The 18,661-nt window shown below is 41.3% G+C and overlaps 1 protein-coding gene across 7 annotated transcripts in view; it reads left to right on the forward strand.

Annotated features, from left to right (window-relative positions):
* The window catches only part of LOC113152283 (discs large homolog 1-like protein), an 82,264-nt gene that overhangs the window by 18,946 nt on the left and 44,657 nt on the right, over nucleotides 1–18,661 (forward strand). For 3 of the 7 annotated variants that reach the window (XM_026345439.1, XM_026345440.1, XM_026345445.1), the window contains one exon: nucleotides 6,181–6,303. The exons of 2 other annotated variants lie outside the window; for them this stretch is intronic. In XM_026345439.1, the coding sequence (XP_026201224.1) occupies nucleotides 6,181–6,303 (123 nt within the window). Of the gene's footprint in view, nucleotides 1–2,895; nucleotides 3,325–6,180; nucleotides 6,304–18,661 lie in introns of all 7 variants that reach the window. 2 more of the 7 variants (XM_026345446.1, XM_026345444.1) reach the window with 2 other exon arrangements.

Below are 18,661 nucleotides of genomic sequence, written 5' to 3' on the forward strand. Positions count from 1 at the left end.
GTCAGCAAAGCATCAGATAGAGCGTGATGTGAGAAATAGAAAGAATGAAAAGATACAGAGAAAGAGAGAAACATGTAGGCACATGTGTGTGTGTGCGAGAAGTCCCTTACGGCAGAGGATCCCCTGCTCTTTCATATCTCACCAAGCGTGACTAACGCCTGGCTTTACTCTGACGCACACACACACAAATACAAGCTCACACATAGACATATACTAGGAGGCTGAATCTGCTCCCAATCTAGTCACGTTTCTCCGGCTATGCAAGACTGGCTGACACACTAACACATGACAGCCACAGTGTGCACGCGTGCATTTCTGCATCTTCTGTGTCTGCGTGTTTGTGTTCAGCAGGCTATCCGCGGGCACAGTCCTGATTAGGCTAGGGTCTTGCTAGGCAAGCAAGCAGAAAAACACACACACACACACACTTTGATGTTAAAACAGTCGTATTTGATGTCTCTGTTCACCCATGCATCACTTCATTCGGAGGTGTTCTTGTATCATATGAAAGTTAAACACCAAATATAGGACTATTGCTGTGTGCGTGCACGTGTGAGTGCAGAGGGCAGGAGCAGCAGTGTTGTGACAACAGTGTGTGCCAGTGTCTCTTCGGGGTCTTAGTGCCTGGCTGTTCAACCGCAGCTATCAAGATTATTCTGAGGCATTCTGGCTAATTAGCAAGTTGACAGTGAATGAAAAGATCAGAGAGGGCTGCAAAGAGGAAGTGAAATGCCTTGGATGTCATGAAATGGGTTCACATCAGTTTGTTTTTGCCAGATCAGTGTTTGGTCCCAATCCTAGTGTAAATGAGGTTAAAGCATGCAGCAGGAAACACGGGGAGGGGGGCACACACAGCCATGTCTGTTTGAATTCATGGGAACTAGCTGATACTGTTCTGCAGAGAGGGGCTCTCCTGTGCAAAACAGCCGCCCACTAGAGTGTTTCAGTTTCTAGATTAGGTTATACATCTTGTTGGTGACAAAGATGACGGTGGATGCTCAAACACAATGACTTTAATGTTTTGTTTTGTTCTGTGCTTACTGTAAGTAAGTTGCTCTTAAAGTATGTTTAGTCAACTGATGTTAAGTCTTTTTATTCTAGGATACTTCAAGTACTGTGTGTAACTCGTTTCTCTCCTGGGAATGAAGTTTAATTAGGACCGTGGGCTGTGTAGTTACTGATGTAGAGGCACAGAGGGAGCTGTATGATAAATCTCACAGGCACGCTTGTTTAGTTTGTATTTTATTAGCACAGTTATTAACATTTATTCTCTGGAGGCTCACCCTAACCATCAGAGCGACATGCTCGATCCTGACCTTTATCTGAACCCATAACCTAAGGCCAACCCTCATTCTACTATTATAAAGAGAAGTTGGGTTTTTCTATTGGCTACTATAAAGGTCAAGGTCAAAAGGTCATGTGTCATCTTAATGGACTGAATGTGAGGTTGTCTGCAGGGATGCATCTGTGTCTTCTCTAAGCTCTGAGCTGTATTTATCTGCATTCTCACTACATTTGCTGCAGCACTTGTTTTGACACTTCCACACTTGTATAGATTAGGATGTAAAAAGCCTTTTTAAACGAGAGTGTGTCTCTGTACAAGTGTTCAGCTGTGTTACAATGAGACTGACGTGCTGATTGCAGCCAAAGAGTCTTAGCAGGCAAGTGCCACAAATCCTTGAAATTGGCTTTTCACGCAGTGCACATTCTTGCTTTCATTTAACCCTGGGCGAGGCTCAAGTTGTGAATCTAATACCTGCAATTTAATGAATGAGTAATCACTGTACTTAGATGATTTACTGGTTGCCCGTGCCGTAGCTTAAATTACACTGTTATCTCGGTGTAGATATGATCAGAAAATCCACAGCATTTGTCTTTAAGCTTAAATGTACTGAAACACAATCCGCTTCTCTTTATCTCTTTTTTTGGGACTCGTTTAGATTTAAGAGAAAAAAATAATGAGTGATGAAGCATTTTAATTGGACTCCTGTCATCTATGATTGTCCCTGTGCATTCAGCATAGATAGAGGCTGCCCCCCCTGCTGCTTAGCTGGCAAAGTTGTACACCATGTAAACCACAATGTTGTAGATTCAAAACTGGCTAAGCACCAGGCATCACCCCCGCTTCAGCTTCACTGACTCTCTCCACTGTACTCTGTCCAGTAAAGCAGAAAAAAAAAAGGAATCATTTTCTTAAAGAGATGAAGAGAAGCGAGAAAGAGTGTGTGGGAATAGGGAATGAGATGGAGGACAGGAAATAAAGAGTACATAGAAGGACTACAACTTAGTGAGAGATGTGAATGTGAAGGGGTAAGATGCATGATGAAGGTACAGAGAGATGAAGATGAGAGAGAGGGAAACAGCGAGTCCCTAAGGCAGACTAGCCTCGCACTCACTGTCCTCATTCCTCATCTGGTTTTGCCTAAAAACGCATGTTTCAAGTGGAGCTTCTGTGTATTTCTTATGTGTATGTGCTTGTGCATTTGTGTATTTATAATACAGGAAACAATTACTACCATGCTGGGTGTACACCTGCACTGCTCCATGTGCTTACACACTCAAACTGGACTATAAACGCCTCATTACACATGAACGAGCGCACGCACACTCTGTTGTTCTCTTCCGTGCTGATTCTATGCAGTTTTGCATTAATCCTTTTCTTTCTTTTCCAGCTTCACTAGACGTTTTCTGCTTCTTTACTCGTCTATAAACTAACCTCTCGCTTCTTCTGTGTTTTTCTTCTTCCTGCTTTCTGCCTACCTTCCTGTACCTTGTCTTCCCAACTGTGTTTGTTCCCACTTTCCTGCTTCATCATCTCTTTTGTGTCCTTCCTTTGAATTTCCACATGGGTCCCTCTACTCGCCTCCCCCGTTTCCTTCTGCCTTTGCACTGTAGAAGTATCGGTATCAAGAAGAAGAAGGGGCATCACCAGGTGCCCCGAAACTCCACCAACACCTCTGTCATCAGCACCCGATGGGAGCAGCCAGAGAGCTGAGAGAAGGAGGAACCCTGGGGAGGGATGGGGGGACCATGGGGAGGGATGGAGGTACCCTGGGGAGGGACGGAGGAACCCTGGGGAGGGACGGAGGAACCCTGGGGAGAGACGGAGGCACCCTGGGGAGGGAGAGAGGGACCTGGAGGAGAGAGGGAGTGGGCTATGGGACTATGGAGAGAGAAAGGGAACGATCACTGGGGAGGGACGGCTCCCTCGGCCGCCACTGTGACCTGCGGGGGGCGGAGCTGGTTCAGGTGGCGGAGCGGCAGCTGTCTCAGATTCAACACGTTCACGGATACGTCACCCACACACACATCACACCTGCTCAGGTAACTAAGCCTGGATGTCTGTCTGAGAGCCTCTGGCTCTTCATCACTGTGCCAAACAACTCACACACACAAAGAACAGCTGCATGCTGCTTCCACATTCTACCGACACTGTTATGTTTGCTAAGGAGACACAGGTCTGTCTGTGAAGCTTTGCCAAAATATGGCGGCAGTAGCAAAGGTGGTAGAGCGGTCGTCCTGCTTGACAAGACAGCCCTGTTATGTACTGTTTGGCAGCTGCCCAATCACAATTTCTCCAAAGGGATCAATAAAATATGTTGTTATTATTATATAGGTGGCGACAAATGCTGTTTATGTTGCAAGAACTTTAAGTTTTATCTTAAAGGCTCAGTCAATAATTTCTGACTTAATATATGTGAATAATATATGTGACTTGTTTGATATATGTATATTAAAAATAATTCATCAATAGCACCAGAAGATATTATATAAGTTTTTGAATTGTTGTCTGGCATTAGTCTCTAATGAGAAGTCAGTTTTTATAACACCATTTTTGCTTTGTTTAAACCCACCCCAGCCTTCCCTCATTCTGTCTTTGGTTTAGTACATGTGTCTTTACTTTTGAAAACGTCTTTTGAACGCCACCGGATAAATGACACAATTAAAACGCAGGCAAGCTTACACTGATTTTAGCCATGCTTTGTGTCACTTCATGTGATTGTGTGGTAAGTTATTCAGCATTTTGGTCTAATACATCCGTTTCTATTTTTGAATCTGACCTTAAAAGGCATTAGTCAAGGTGGCAGACACACCTGGAGACCTCCTTTTATACTTCAGATAGAAGAATGGGGACCTGCTTCAGAATGACTCAAGTATTAGTTCTTGAGCCAAGTCTTTTTTTTTTAAAACTACTTAGAAGTCAAGGATACTGGCCTAAATTTTCTTCTTCTTCTGTGCACAGAGCCTTTCATTGTACCAGGAGAATACTTTTGCAGAACTGTGCATGCAGGGATTCGGTTGAACGCTTGTCCCATTTTTTAGTAATGAGGCCCATTACTATCTCTGTTCTGCACACAGTCTGCGTCTGTCTGGCTTCCTCCACTTTGTCTTCTCTTTCTTTTGCTTCTCTGACTCTCTCATAATCACACTGCATAGCATGGTAATCTTTTTATTTTGCGTGATTGGGCTGTACCTGTCTGCAGATTATTGCTCGTTTCACTGTACTCGCACAGCTCTGACCACACACACACACTTTCTCGCATTCTCCAACTCACATACACAGGTTTTCCCTGTCAAACACTCATTCTTCACGTCAGCACACACACCTCATTATGCTGCAACGTGTAATCTTTTGACATTTTTATGGTTTTTCTTATTGCTTGAATGTTACTGTAGGTTACACTGGTGTCTACTAAATCATAGTCTTTATATGGGAATGTAACAAAAGCTGCACCACAGTTTATTATAATAACATACGAAAATGCTAATTGCTCAATGCTATGTAATTACAAATTACTTACTATCACTATCACAAGAATTACAAGGTAGTAAAGAAAGTCTTCCATGGATCACAAGCCCACTGTTTCATTGGATTCTGTATCATTCTCTTAAGCATAATCTCAGTTTTTTTTTCAAGACATAAGCGTTTTGCACTGACTTTTAAACTGCTGAGGCAGATTTAAAATTGCTCTTATATTCTGTTTGTCTTCTTGTGTCTTCCCTCCTCATGTCACACTAACATGTCATTCTTTCTTTAATTCTAGCATCACTTAATATCAGTGTGTGTATTATTTTATTAAGTGAGTTAGGTAAGTTACGACAGAGCACTGCAGGCAGTCGGAGCTGAGGACTTTGTGTATTAGTGGTGTGTCATTTCCTATTATACTGTCATTTGTTTGTCTCGGTACTGACTCAGTTCTTAGTCACCACATGTTTAAATTTTGTCCACTGGGAAAGCTTTAGACATAACGGAAGCAGTTTGGTGGAGGAAATATTGGTGTGTAGCTCCACCTTGTGACTAGATAGCACATCCCCATCTGCAGATCCTTCATCTCACAGAGCTGCAAGTATTCATTTATGTTATAACAAAACACACTGTCATTATTGAAACTTACTGATCGATGCAGTAGATGATTCGTTTTAAGCTCTATTTTAAACTTCATCCATTCATGACTTAGAGGTCTTGAGTTTGATCATCATCATAATTCTTCTCTACATACACATCCATTTCAGCTGCTCGCCAACTATTTGACAACTGTGTATCCATTTTATATTGAGAAAGTTGGTGTGTATTTGGTGAATGTATGGGTTGATTTTGGTGCATTTGGGTTTTCAGGTTATTTTTAAAACTCCTCCGGCCCAAATGTGGGTGTTTATATGAGTGTGTGTGTGTGACCACAGGTGCTGGATCTGGCTTGAGTCTGTATGACAGATGGACCTGCCATCTTGTTCTCTCCATGTACATGTTCTCTTCTCTCTTTTGCAGCCCCCCATTTAATTTTGGTTCGTGCATACGTATTTACACATATACATTCTGTCCTTTCTTCTTGCTGAACTTTATCTGAAGTGCATATAGATATACAATCCATGTTCACATTATTTCTTTACCTTCATACTATACTGATCTGTATTTTGAGATAAATAAATTATTGGCTATTGTTTCCTGGTGACTTTTGTGGCAAGCGTCAGTAAAGACCTACAATATTAGCTTTAGCTTTTTGTATAGCTCAAAATACATAAACAGCATACCGTGTGCTTTGTCTTACACCACTGCACTGTTGCCATCGGTGCAGTGATCCTGCAGTAAATCTTCAGTTTCAAAAAAACATTCAAGTTGTACATATAGGTGTACCACAGTGTGTGTGTTGCGCCTTGCTGAGTTTTGTCTGTGCATCGTAGGTAGAATCTCCTGAGGTTCCCTTTGATGACGAGGCGTGGCCTCACTCAGAGGGAGAGAGGCTGAACGAAGTCCCCGCCCCACCTTTCTCTTCCCTCTATTCCCACGGTCACACCTACTACCAGGTAATCCCACCTCTGGGCGAGTCGCATGAGTTTGTTGCTACGAAAAACAGCCTGTGCACATTTGTGGTCACTCTTCAGTTGTTTCCGGTTCCTGATTTTCAGGATTTGTGCATGCAAATTCTTAACACTTTATTCTTAATTTACTGTTATCCTTTGTTGTCAAATGGTTCCTTCTACATTGCACAGATTTTTTAATCTGTGGGAATTGTGTTTATTTACAGATATCAGGCCTTAACACCACACAGAGATTTTTTAAGATGCCTCATGTAGCATTTTAGCATTGAATTATTAGACACTTTTCATAAGACACTCTTAACTGCAAATGGAGTTAAAGTGCCAGGGGTCTTTGCAGCAGATGGTGCAAGCAATGAAAACTGAAGGAAAAATAACTTCCAATGTGTTTATATTCTTAGCAAGACACAGCTGGAGGGGAGGCAGCAGGAATGGAAGGGACAAGATTAAAAAGCTTCATGATTTAATAAAGAGAAACATTAATGTTAGCAAGTGTAAGAAAATGGATATCAGCATTAGGTCCTTCATTTATGTAAATATACCCTGTATTTATACATTATTAAACATTTTATAATAATGGGTTAATTATGATGATGTTTATAAATGCTACATGTAGCATCATCAAAGGACCAGTCCGGCATGGATTCTCTACTTTTATTTAAGTAATTTGACTTTGCTTTATTGTAACCTCTTTGTCGCACACATTTTTTTTTTATCCCAAAACCAAAATCATGCTTTGACGCTTTTGCATTGTGTGGGTTTTGGCTCTCTAGGAAAGTTTGCATAGAGCATGCCCATGATGATTCATTGTTGATTCTTTGTTGGTTGGATGTGACACCTTGTGTCTTTTTGTACTGTACACAAAGATGTGATGAGCAGGATTACACAAAGAATACACTTCAGTTGCTACATCCTGCACCTTAACTCATTTGCAAAACTACTTTCACTTCTACTTAGCAATCAGAAATCCAAAATTACAGCTCTTTGTTGGCAAGATGCTGCCTTCTCCTTCACTGGAAATCCACCAAAACCTCCTTCAGCACTCAGTGCATCAAAGATGCAATGTCTTTTCTAAGGCTAGAGAAGATTAAATACTCACAGATAGCAAATACTGGCACATTTTTTAGTGCATAGCCTTTTTAAAAACATTTTTAAAAAGGCCCCCCCCCCCCCCCCCCTGCATACACCGGTGTGTTATCACAGCAACATTAGAAACCCATGTGGTCATAATCATCAAAAGTACTGTAGTTCATTTTATGCTTTTAGTTACTATTATTTTAGTCTTTTCACAGAATTAGTTAATTGTGGAGTTTTTTTGGGTTTGGGTTTTTGTCTAAGCCTACATATAGAGTGTTAATTACAACAAGAATCCACGAGAGTGAGAAGAAAACTGAGGCGGTCTCCAGTATCATCGGCCCAGTTTACATGTAGTTACTGGATGTAATCTACAGAGGGCAGCAGAGACCAGCGTTCGAAGTCTGCAGTGCCTGCATATAAATTAATCCAACAGTTTAATAAGCATGATAAGTAAATACAGACATAAAAACTCAGGCACCTAATAAAGGTAACAGGGCAGAAATAACAAACCTGCTAGGGTGTTTACAGTAAACACAGATCATACTGCAGCAGCATAACTAAACGACTCCACTGACCAAATGTATAATGCTGAGACATTTCCAGGCTCTCTAAAAAACACAAACAGCAAGACAAACATAGGTTCTCAGAGACATTAGTGGCTCTTAGTCATTAAGCTAATGCAGCTGGATAGTGTAGTGGAAATATCGCCGCTCTCCATGCGGGAGACTGGGGCTCCAGTAGGGGTCCTTAGGCAAGACTTCCTTATGCTCACCATGCCTGCCTTTGTACCTTGTACCTCACTTGTAAGTTGCTTTGGATAAAAGCGTCTGCCAAATTGTAAATTGTAATGCAGATAATTAGTAAGAAAGAAAAGACGGAGAAGGGCAGCAGGGAGTGGCAATACAGAGCTGGACATAGAGACAGGGCAGATTTGTTGCTGGATTTAATCACTCTGTCAGTCAGCTAAATCACTCCTCCCCGTTGAATCTATTTCCCCTCTAGCTGATACAGTAATTGAAATTAAGAGTCAGTATGGGCTTTACACTGGACTTACTGTAATGTTTAATGGACACATTGTGATTTCTGCTTTAGTGTGCAGAGCCGCAAGACTAAATAGACAACAACAAACAAGCATACAACAGGGACTAGCTTGACCTGTCACTCAGCATTAAAATATACAATTTTCTGCATGTTGTCACTTTTACAGTAGTGCAAAGATAATGAGGAATCTAGTGGTGCTCTTATTTATGTCCATATTTATTTAGCCATGTAGCAGAGTGACTTAGATGGGCATAATTACTTCATCAGTATTGTCAGTCTAAGCAGATGGGACCCAAAAAGACATTTTACCTTTAAATACTGATAAATCTGCCAGTATTACAATAATTTAAAGAGATTATTATTTTAGGGTTCATCATATCATCTACCACATTACCCAAAATGTCAATCTCCACTGTCATTATAAAAATGTTGATTTTACCTGCTTTAAATCAGAAGACTCTGTGCTGCGTTGCTGAGAAGACACTGCACACGGTCTGGGAGGTTTAAAAAGTCGGCCTCTTGGGATTCTGCTTTTGCACAGACAGGTGCTTTGCTTGCTCTTAGGTGCTTTATATCTATTTATCTATACCTCCAGTATTTACCAAGGGAGCTTGACAGCTCTTCAAAATAGTTTTTACCAGAATCTGAAAGGGATCTAATGGAAGGGCTGGGGAGATGCCAAAACGGTTAGGAACCGCTGGAATAGACCAGCGTATAGATCTGCATGGCGTCAGCTTTACAGTGCTTCTAGCTGCACTAGCATCCATTTATGGCTGTTGACAATACAAAGCTGATATTTATTACAGTTTTATTGAAAGTCACTTTAAAGTTAAAGATGCAGTGTGACAGGGAAAGAAAAGTGCAATTCATGTTTTGTTTTGATATATTTGACGATAGTCCTTTTATAGATAATGCAGTTAATGTAAAGTATAAAATATGAATGGAATATCAATAAAACAAACATATGTTTGGCCGTATATGGGTTACTATGCACACCGGGTCACACTGTCTACAGCCTGCTGAGCAGAGACCCGAAATAGGTTGTGGGTCAGTGTGTAGTGGGCTCTGTAGCGGTTAGTGTTTAAAAAAGCGAACCTAGCATTTGTATACTGGGCTATTACAAGCATAAGTTCAACCTGTAGAGGATCGAAGGGTAAAGTTGGCTCTCTCAGCAGTCAGACATTAAACATGCATGATGTGTGCTTTTATTTAATTGGTGCTGAAATATTAATAGAGCTGGCATTCAATGGCTGACATTTGACTGTAGAGGGGAGAGAGAGAAGGGAAAAGTGAAAGAGAGAGAGAGAGAGAGGGGCACATCAAGGTAGGACCAGTTGTGATATGGGTTGTGTGTCACTGAATTGTTGCTGTGTCAGCTGACATGTCTGTGGATTGTGCACTTTGTTATGGTGCCTTGCTGTTGACAGCCTGTCTGCAAAGGATAACTGGTACTCCAGAACCACGGTGTTCAACAGGATTGATTGCAATCGAAGTTCAGATTGCATCCATTTGAGTTTAAAACTACATGCATCCATTTGAGTTTAAAGTCAACATGCTAACATGATGATATTGGCAATACTAACATGCTGATACAGTAGAAGGCATATTGCTTACCCTGTACCTGTAGCCATGACTTCCTGACTGATTGTGGGCATTGCAGGAGCTCAGGTTGCACGTCTAGCACGTCCGAGCTACGTTTTGTGGAAACTTGACCACTCAGAATCTTAGATTTGAACTGCTTCAAGGTGTAGTTACAGAAGCCCCTTTGCAATGTAGCATGATTCGAGGCAGATTTTTGGGAGACATTGCTCTGAAAATTCTCCTTCACTTACACCCACTCTAGTTCCTTGTGTCATATGAGCTTGATTGCTTCATATTATGGTAATAATAAGACACACACACATACTTACTTTGACATCTATTCAGATATTAGGGAAGAGCACATTAGTCAGCCAGTACAAGGTGTATTTCAAGACTTGGAAAGCTGTTGCCATAGATACAGTTCCCAAGGAAACATAGGAAGAAGCTGTGACAGGGGTCCTGCTCCACCTGTGGCTAATCCTCGGGGAAGCTGGAGCGGTGTAAGCTAATGGTACACTTCAGGCTAGGGGATGCTGCTGTAGACAGCTCAGTGCTGTTGTGGCAGTGAGCTCCTAAGTGCAGCTGATGCTACTTGTTAGATTAAGGTAGCTATAAGGCTGGCTCCTCAATAACTTACCTTGCTTTTGGCTCAGACATGCTAACTAACTGAATGCATGCTAAAGCCTTCAGACCTTTGTAATATGCCATGGTATGCATCTCCTCTCCTCTCCTCTCCTCTCCTCTCCTCTCCCCTCCTCTCCTCTCCTCCTGTCTTGTCTTTTCTTTTATCTCAGTCAGTGCTCAGCAACAGCCTGTTGTTTTCCAGTCTTGAGCCGTGCACTATGCGTGTGTACGTATGTGTGTGTGTGTGTGTGTGTGTGTGTGTGTGTGTGTCTGTGCATGCATAAGAGAATGAGTGAGAGTGTGTGGGAGAGCTGGGTGCTGCAGTGTCTGGAAACAGCCTCAGGAGAAGGTCTCTCTACTGCACACATACATAAACATAAACACATATGTATAAGCAACAAACACAACAACTAGTGCATCCACTTACATGCTCATCCTAAAAGTACTGTTACTAGGTGAAACTGGGTGAACATCTCTCTTATTTCACTGTTTTCTCCCCCTCTCACACACACAAACACACTCATCTTGTCCTCTGTCTAGCCACCACTAGCGTTACATTTCTACGTCTGTGGCAGTCACCTGTTGTCTACCTCATCGCCCCCTCAAGCTGCAATAGGCATCTTTGCTTTTGTTTGTGTGTGGATGCATGTTTGAGGGTGTGTGTGTGTGTGTGTATTTGTAGTAGAGGGACCCTGTGATGTCATTGGCTGGTTGGAATGTAGGGGTGTGGCTTGTACCAGTAATGATATCTGACAGCGAAGGAGAGAAGAGAGGCGTCAGGTTGCAGCTCAAATAAAAGACTGGGAAAAGACATTTTGCTGAAAGACAGGCAGAGGGAGAAAGAGAGAGAGAGTGGGTGGGGGTTAGGTAGAAAAATTAGAGGGAGAGAAACGGAGAATAAATAATGTACTGAGTGAGAGAGAAGAAGAAGAGAGAGTGAGACTTGGAGCGACATCAGAGATGTAGGAGGGAGGGGAGGAGAAACAGAAGAGTTGCAGAATGATTCTTCCAACCATCCACCTACTTCAGATGCTCTCCTCCTCGCCTGCATCCTTCCACCTCCCTCCTTTCATCCGTCCAGCCGCCCGTCCCTCCCTCCCTCGTTCCTTCCATATTTAATGGGAGCACACACAGTGACAGAGGGGAGATTGACTGGTCATCTCCTTGGAGAGAGGAGGAGGAGGGGTGGAGAAAGACAGAGAGATAGACTGAACTCTCTTAAATAATCAATCCTCTCGTTGCCCGGCCCTCGCTCCCCCTCACTCTGTCTTCTATCTGAAGAGTGGAAAGAAAGGAGTTATAGAGGAGGATTTTGGATTTACAGAGATGTGGATGTGGGACATTCCTCCTGGCTAGAGAGAACTATGGGATGATGGAAAAATTGATGGACAGCAAAGACAGATGGACGAATGGATTGATGGGCAGATGGATGTACAAAGACCCAGACAGACGGACTAATGCTCCAACTCTGAGAGGACTCTGTCTACCTGCTCTGCACTTTCTCCATACTGCTTCAGCTCCTCCTCCTCATCATCGCTCCGGCTGCCAGCTGCTCACCCATTTCTAAGGGAGCTGAAGGAAAAGAAAGAGATACTATTAAAAGAAAAATCAGAAGAGGAGATGAAAATATCAACAATAGCAGCATAATCTTCAACAGGAACTGGTGACAGGAAAGAGGGAGGAGCTGGACTGTGTATTTGACAGCAACACCTTCAGAGCTTGAGAGACAGAAAGTGAAGTGACACAGGAGAGGAACTAAAGATGAAGCAGCGGAGAAACGTTACGACATGAACTCTTTCTTGTCTGTCTAAGGGAAGAGCAGGGAGCAGAGACGATGAACTATATTTTTGGCAACAACACCCTGTACCCCCGCAGTGCGAGGGTTGGCGGGTCGTCCGGGGGTCAAGGGGCAGGGCTAGGAGTCAAACAGAAGTTGGGGCCCAAGCGGGGCTCCTCGGAGGAGCTACCACCTCCCCACACCTCCTCTCCCTCTACTTCCTCTCCCGCCTCCTCCTCCCCTTCCACCTCCTCCTCCCGCTGGCAGCAGCTCCTTATGTTCTTCTCCAGGAGGAGTGCCTTCACTGACTGTATCACTGCTAGCCAGGTAACACACACGTCACGCTTTGTGTGTGTATGTGTGCGCTTTATGCTTGAGGGCGGTAGGGGATCAGGGTGGGAAGCATGTAACTTAACCTGGGTTTTTGTTGTGTGTGTGTGTGTATATATGGGGCTGTTCATTACATTAGCAGACAGTCTCCAGTTTCAGTTTCTTAGCCAAAACAGGGAGGCAGTCAGGGACAGCGGGCAGGTTAAATTGAAGCTGAAGCAGCTCTCCGGTTGAGATTTTTGATAGTGTTGTCATGGAAATGAGATCTGGCATAGTGTATCAGACCCAGAGAGTTGGTGTGTTGCTATGGCAAAGTCATCCCTGAGCTGAGCGGTTCAGTGGCACTAACTGCTAAGTCCACATGGAAATGAAGTCTTACCTTGCAAAGACAGTCACAACATAACTATATGATTCCCTGTTTATGTTACTGCACAAGCAGCATTAGAAAAACTGTTAGTGTTTATATATAATTAGAATCTGAATCTCCTTTACATAAATTGTGAAAGATGCTTTTTACTGACGTAAGCAGGGTTTATAGCTCTCTTTGAACCATTAGCACATCGCCTATGTACTGTAGGCCGCTTTAACTATACCATAGCTGATGTACATCTCCACAGACATTTACTAAAACTACATGTCTACTCTGAACTGTGACTGTTTCTCCCTCAAGTCTCCAATATCTGGTGAAGACATTAATAGTGACAACATCGTTTGGGAAATTAAAGAAAGTTCCTTCTTCTTTTTAGTAACACACATGCAGTAGAAGTATTTCCAGTCAACGATGAAACAATGGTTACACAGCAGTAATCCTCTATTCATCTAAATTTAGGTTAATCACAAAGTACAAGCAGGAATAAACATAAAGCAACTATAAAGTTACTGTGGGAAATATAATTAGAGAACAATGCAGTTTACACAAATGAGCACCACACTGGGGCAATGCCTGGAATGCAATGCTGACCTATCCTATCAAACTACTGTATATCTTCATATCAAACTATCCACAGCAAGGCTGCAGTTCACTCCTTGTATAAAGCATACGTAAATATATTTAAGTCTAATGACTACAACAATTTTAGGACCTCTTGAGTCTCTTGTAAGACAGCTTTCTTTAGCATTTCCATAATATTGCAGAAATAACACTGTGGCAATAGTAATTGCATTATGCAAATTTCAATAATGCTTCAAAGTCGCCTTTATCTGTTCAGATTCTCAAATCCACACCCCATTTTCTTCCAAAAGCCATTTTGTCCAAAATAGCATACATTCCTTTCATCTAGGTTTGTTTGATGTAAGTGTTGCATTTTCAGTTTAATTTGCATTAAAAATGTTCACATTTATTCTTAGAATATTTGTTGTCGTGCTTCTTAATGTTTGATATTTATATTAAAGATGCTGTGCCGTGCACGCCGCATCAGTATTGGGAGAACATCTTTCTCTGAGGAGATGCAGACCTGAACTCTCAGCCTGTTAGGAAACTGCTGCTGTGAGCTGATGTGATTGATGTAATTGGAATCACTGAGTCCCTTCTAAACTTGCACCTGCCAATACTCGATTCCTTCTGAAAGTGGATTCATCCGTTAGTTAGGGCGTCAGCTAAATTTATGCCTGAGCTATTCATCACTATATTACAATAATCATTTCAGTGATGCCTGGAAATTGCCTGTGATACAGTTATATACATTTTTACACATTGAGATACTTGTTTACTAAACTCTGCAAGAATAAACAAAGATTTTGACTTCTAGATTTCAACATTTTGGACAATACATCATCACTGCACCCTCCCTGTATGAAGCTTAATGATATATATTTTGTGTATTTTCTTCTTTTTCACAAATTACACACTTTTTGGACTGCAAATACCACATACAGTGATGTCTATATTGGATCAAGACCTGCATTATGAACGAACAACTGGGCACACCAGTCACAACATTGAGCCCTGCTGCACTTTTAGTTGTCTGCAGAATCACAGCTCAGCCCACAGAAAAAGTTAACTTGCAGTAATCATATTGGCCAGTGTTTTCCCAAGGTGTTGCCATTTTCCTGTCTAAAGCACTTACTGCATGAATGATAGGCCATTAGACTATGAGCACACACAAACACATGCACACAGCTGTTGTGTCTGTTGATGGGAGAAATAGAGGCTATTTTTTAACTCTCATGGAAGTGATTTGGATCTACAGATTTGAGCCTCACAACACAAATGAAAAATATCCTGTTACCCATTTCAGACTGTGTGTGCTTGTATTTGTGTGTGTGGCTCTGTTTACAGTGTGTATGTTAGCATTTAAAGGTTAAAGGAATACAAGTAAACACACAGTTGCACATAGACAGAAAACATAGCTCTTTTATCTGTCTTTTATTTATTACATATAGAGTAATATATTTGAGCATGACTGGACAGCACATTATTGCACATTACTATCTTTTCCTTGCTGATGTAATAGTTTAGGTGCTGTGTGCTATTAGCTATTAGTGTATTGATGGCTCCAGAACTGGCCTTAGGTTATCTTTTGATGTTGTTAAGCATCAGCTCATTGTACTTTGATTATCATCTTTTGCAAAATGCAGACTTTATGTTGCCCCGGGAACTTTTAGCAAAGTTGACCAATCTCAGTAATCATAGACAAAGGGTTAGCCTCACTCTTTTCTGTTGTTTTTGTTGTGGACACACACAGTGGCCCTCTCCCCTCTCCCCATAGCCCCCAATCCTGTCTCTGTATAATTGATGAGTGGTAAAGCAGAGGTATGAAAGTCATCCCGGCTCACTGGGAAGCTCACTAAAAGCCTTAAAGAGGTATTTAGTGGTCACAGGAAATGGAGGTAGAGAGGGATGGACAGAGCTGGAGAGATAGAGTGATAGATAAAAAGACACTGAAGGAGAGAATTAGTGATTGATTAGGACTCAAAGAGAAATCGAATCATCTATTAGCACTAAGTGAGCAATGTTAATATAGTATGCACATTACTCACTGAACCAACAACGTAACATTACATAAAGTCAAGTTAGCAGACAGAGTCATACTAGATGCTAATTAGTTGAACATTTTATCAGATTCATTTCAGTAGAATAACTGAACCTGGTACAGTTCTAGTACTTCTGTCTTTCTCTTTGGCTCGACCTCTTCACTAGTGTGTGCAGTTTACCTGTGTGTGTCATAGCACATTATGGTATTATCATAAGCGAAAGGTGTAAAACAGTGAGTTTCAAATCAGCAATATTTGATACAGTAAGGTCTTGAAATGTCATTTATATACAGTAAAATGGAAACTGTGTGGGAGCTAGGTCATTAACACTCTCAAACCATTCGGCAAAGTGAGTTTGTACAGTGGAGTTCAACCTACTCTGCCCAACACACACGGCTCTCCTGTAGAAAGTGGCTCATTATCCCCCTGCTGCCAATGGAAACTTTCCGTTCTTCCTGTGCCTCGTGGGACACCATTGTATATGTGTATGTCTCTGTGGTTTTCTGTCTCTCTATGGTCTTTCCTTATATAATATTTACAGTATTGTGATGTGATGGCCATCAGACAGAAGATACCGCCATCAAGTGTACTTGTATCCTATGAAACTTCATCACGGTTTCATCAACATTATTTCTACATATCATCTGTTGTTGATGAGTGGGCAATATGTAAGAAACCAAAGTAAGAGTTGTATTTTTGTGAGTCTTCACACCCTAACTGCGAATTTTCACCTCCCACAGTCTTCTTTGCACACTCAGAAACTATACATCATCGTCACATAGAGAGTGAGCAGTGCCTCACTGCAGGAGTGAGGCTTTATTTTACAATGACAAATAATATAAAGCAAAACAAATGTGTGGTATCCATTTTTGAAAATCCCAAAAAGTTATCAGAGCTACGTGAGGATGCCACAAGAGACAGTATTGAGTGTCATTAGGATTGTCCGACAGAATTGATGCTTCTGAACAACGAAAAAGCAACAAGTTGGACATATTAACATGCTTGGGCTTGTTTGACCATGTGACATATAAACCATGTAGTGTCTCAAAGATCCAACGTGTACTTTGTGTTTTCATTGGAATCATATTTTCAGGTGATCGTATGAAGGTGAGGTCATCATTAGGAGGGGGCTGATTCAAATGTTTACAACCTGGTCCACCATTACTGATGGTAACCATTGAGATGCTCCTCTGATGTGGGCCAACACTGTGGGCAGCATTAGCTGTTGTCATGGTGATGCAATGCGAGAAGAGCATGGCGTGTGTGTGTTGTGTGCATGTATATGGGAGAAATGGAACACAACATGGATGAATGACGAACTGAAATTGTTCGTATACTGTACTCGCTCAGTTGCTTGGTCGATCACTCACTTGTGCGGAGTCACACACACGTCGCATTTTAGCAGTGAGTAGTCCGGTAGATTTGTGGAGCTCGTGTGTGAGGTGTTGCGTCACCTTCTGTGTGTGGGATGAAGCTTGCATATCAGCTGTCTCCCACACACATACAGTACACACACACACACAGACGTCTCCACACAGACACACTCTCTCTTCGCTCTCCAGCAGTCTCCTACCTCCAGCCTGTTCTCCATCTATGCTGATATAGTCAACATATATAGCTGACCAGGAGCAATCACTTAATATGACTACTAACTAATGAGGCTGAACATAACATAATGACAGCCTCATCTATCCTCTTGTAATTGCCCCATTCACCATTATCAAATGAAAACATGGCTGTAAATGATGTTTGAATGTTAATCGGAAATGTTTGTCTTACAGCAACATCGTCTGGTGTGATATTACCAGGCTGAGGGATATTAGTACCTTTGTCATGCAGTCACACTTGATTGTGTTGCATTAAGAGAGATGATCATTACTACATAAGGAGGATTTAATTGGAAAAGTCATTGATGCACAAAGAAGATGTTGCTGTAACTCATGCTGTCCCTTCTATATATATACAGTATATATATATATATATATATATATATATATATATATATATATATATATATATATATATATATATATATATATATATATATATATATATATATGTGTGTGTGTGTGTGTGTGTGTATATATATATATATATTTTTTTTAATATTTCTGGCATTTTGCTTTTTTATTACAGTAGCTGAGTGGCATTATAGAAAACACAGAGTCATTGAAATGATGATAAAATAATATAAAATCTAAATAACATGGTACATACAGTGCATTGTTTTGTTGTCAAAGGTGAAATTTGCCTTTATGGACTTTACGATCTGCACCACTCAAGATTGAGATCACTCTGAAGATCTGCATCTTATTCTGGATACAGTTAGAAGATAGATGCTAAGTGACCTGGGGGGTCCTAGTGGACTGTATGTATAATGACCCGTGAGTAATATACTAAGGAGCCAAAGTATTAAGTGACTTAATATGCAAACAATAGAATTACAAAGTTCATTCTGTGTTGTACTTGAAGAGATTTAAGAAGCAGAGTAATATGTTTATATCTGGGCCATTTTGGATGAGCTGCAGCCTTAAGACTGACTGACTGTTGTGTTTACTTATAGGCCAATCAGTTTGTATGTTGATTAAAATTAAAGTTTAATGGACTGTGTCCTTCCTGGTTGGTATTCTGTTTAGTCTGTTTAGGCTGATGTCACCTCTGTGGACTAGGAATAATAATTTAGTTGCAGCCCTTGTGTCAGTATCATTATTGGCATGTCTCTATCCTGTCTATGTCAACATGTTTGTTTGTGCACAACATATTGTTATATTTTAATGAAGTGAACAAAGGATAGAGGACTAGTGAACAATTCCTTTATAAATCCACTGTGCAGTGTTGGACATTTGCTTGTACAGTAGTGACTGCAGCTTCTTAATCTGTGCCAGCGATGGATGAAAGGCAGCATCTCAAGCCTCTGTAAACTATTTCTAATTAAGTCATGGA

Source organism: Anabas testudineus, chromosome 4 (genome assembly GCF_900324465.2).
Source record: "Anabas testudineus chromosome 4, fAnaTes1.2, whole genome shotgun sequence".
Taxonomy (NCBI): Eukaryota; Metazoa; Chordata; class Actinopteri; order Anabantiformes; family Anabantidae; genus Anabas; species Anabas testudineus.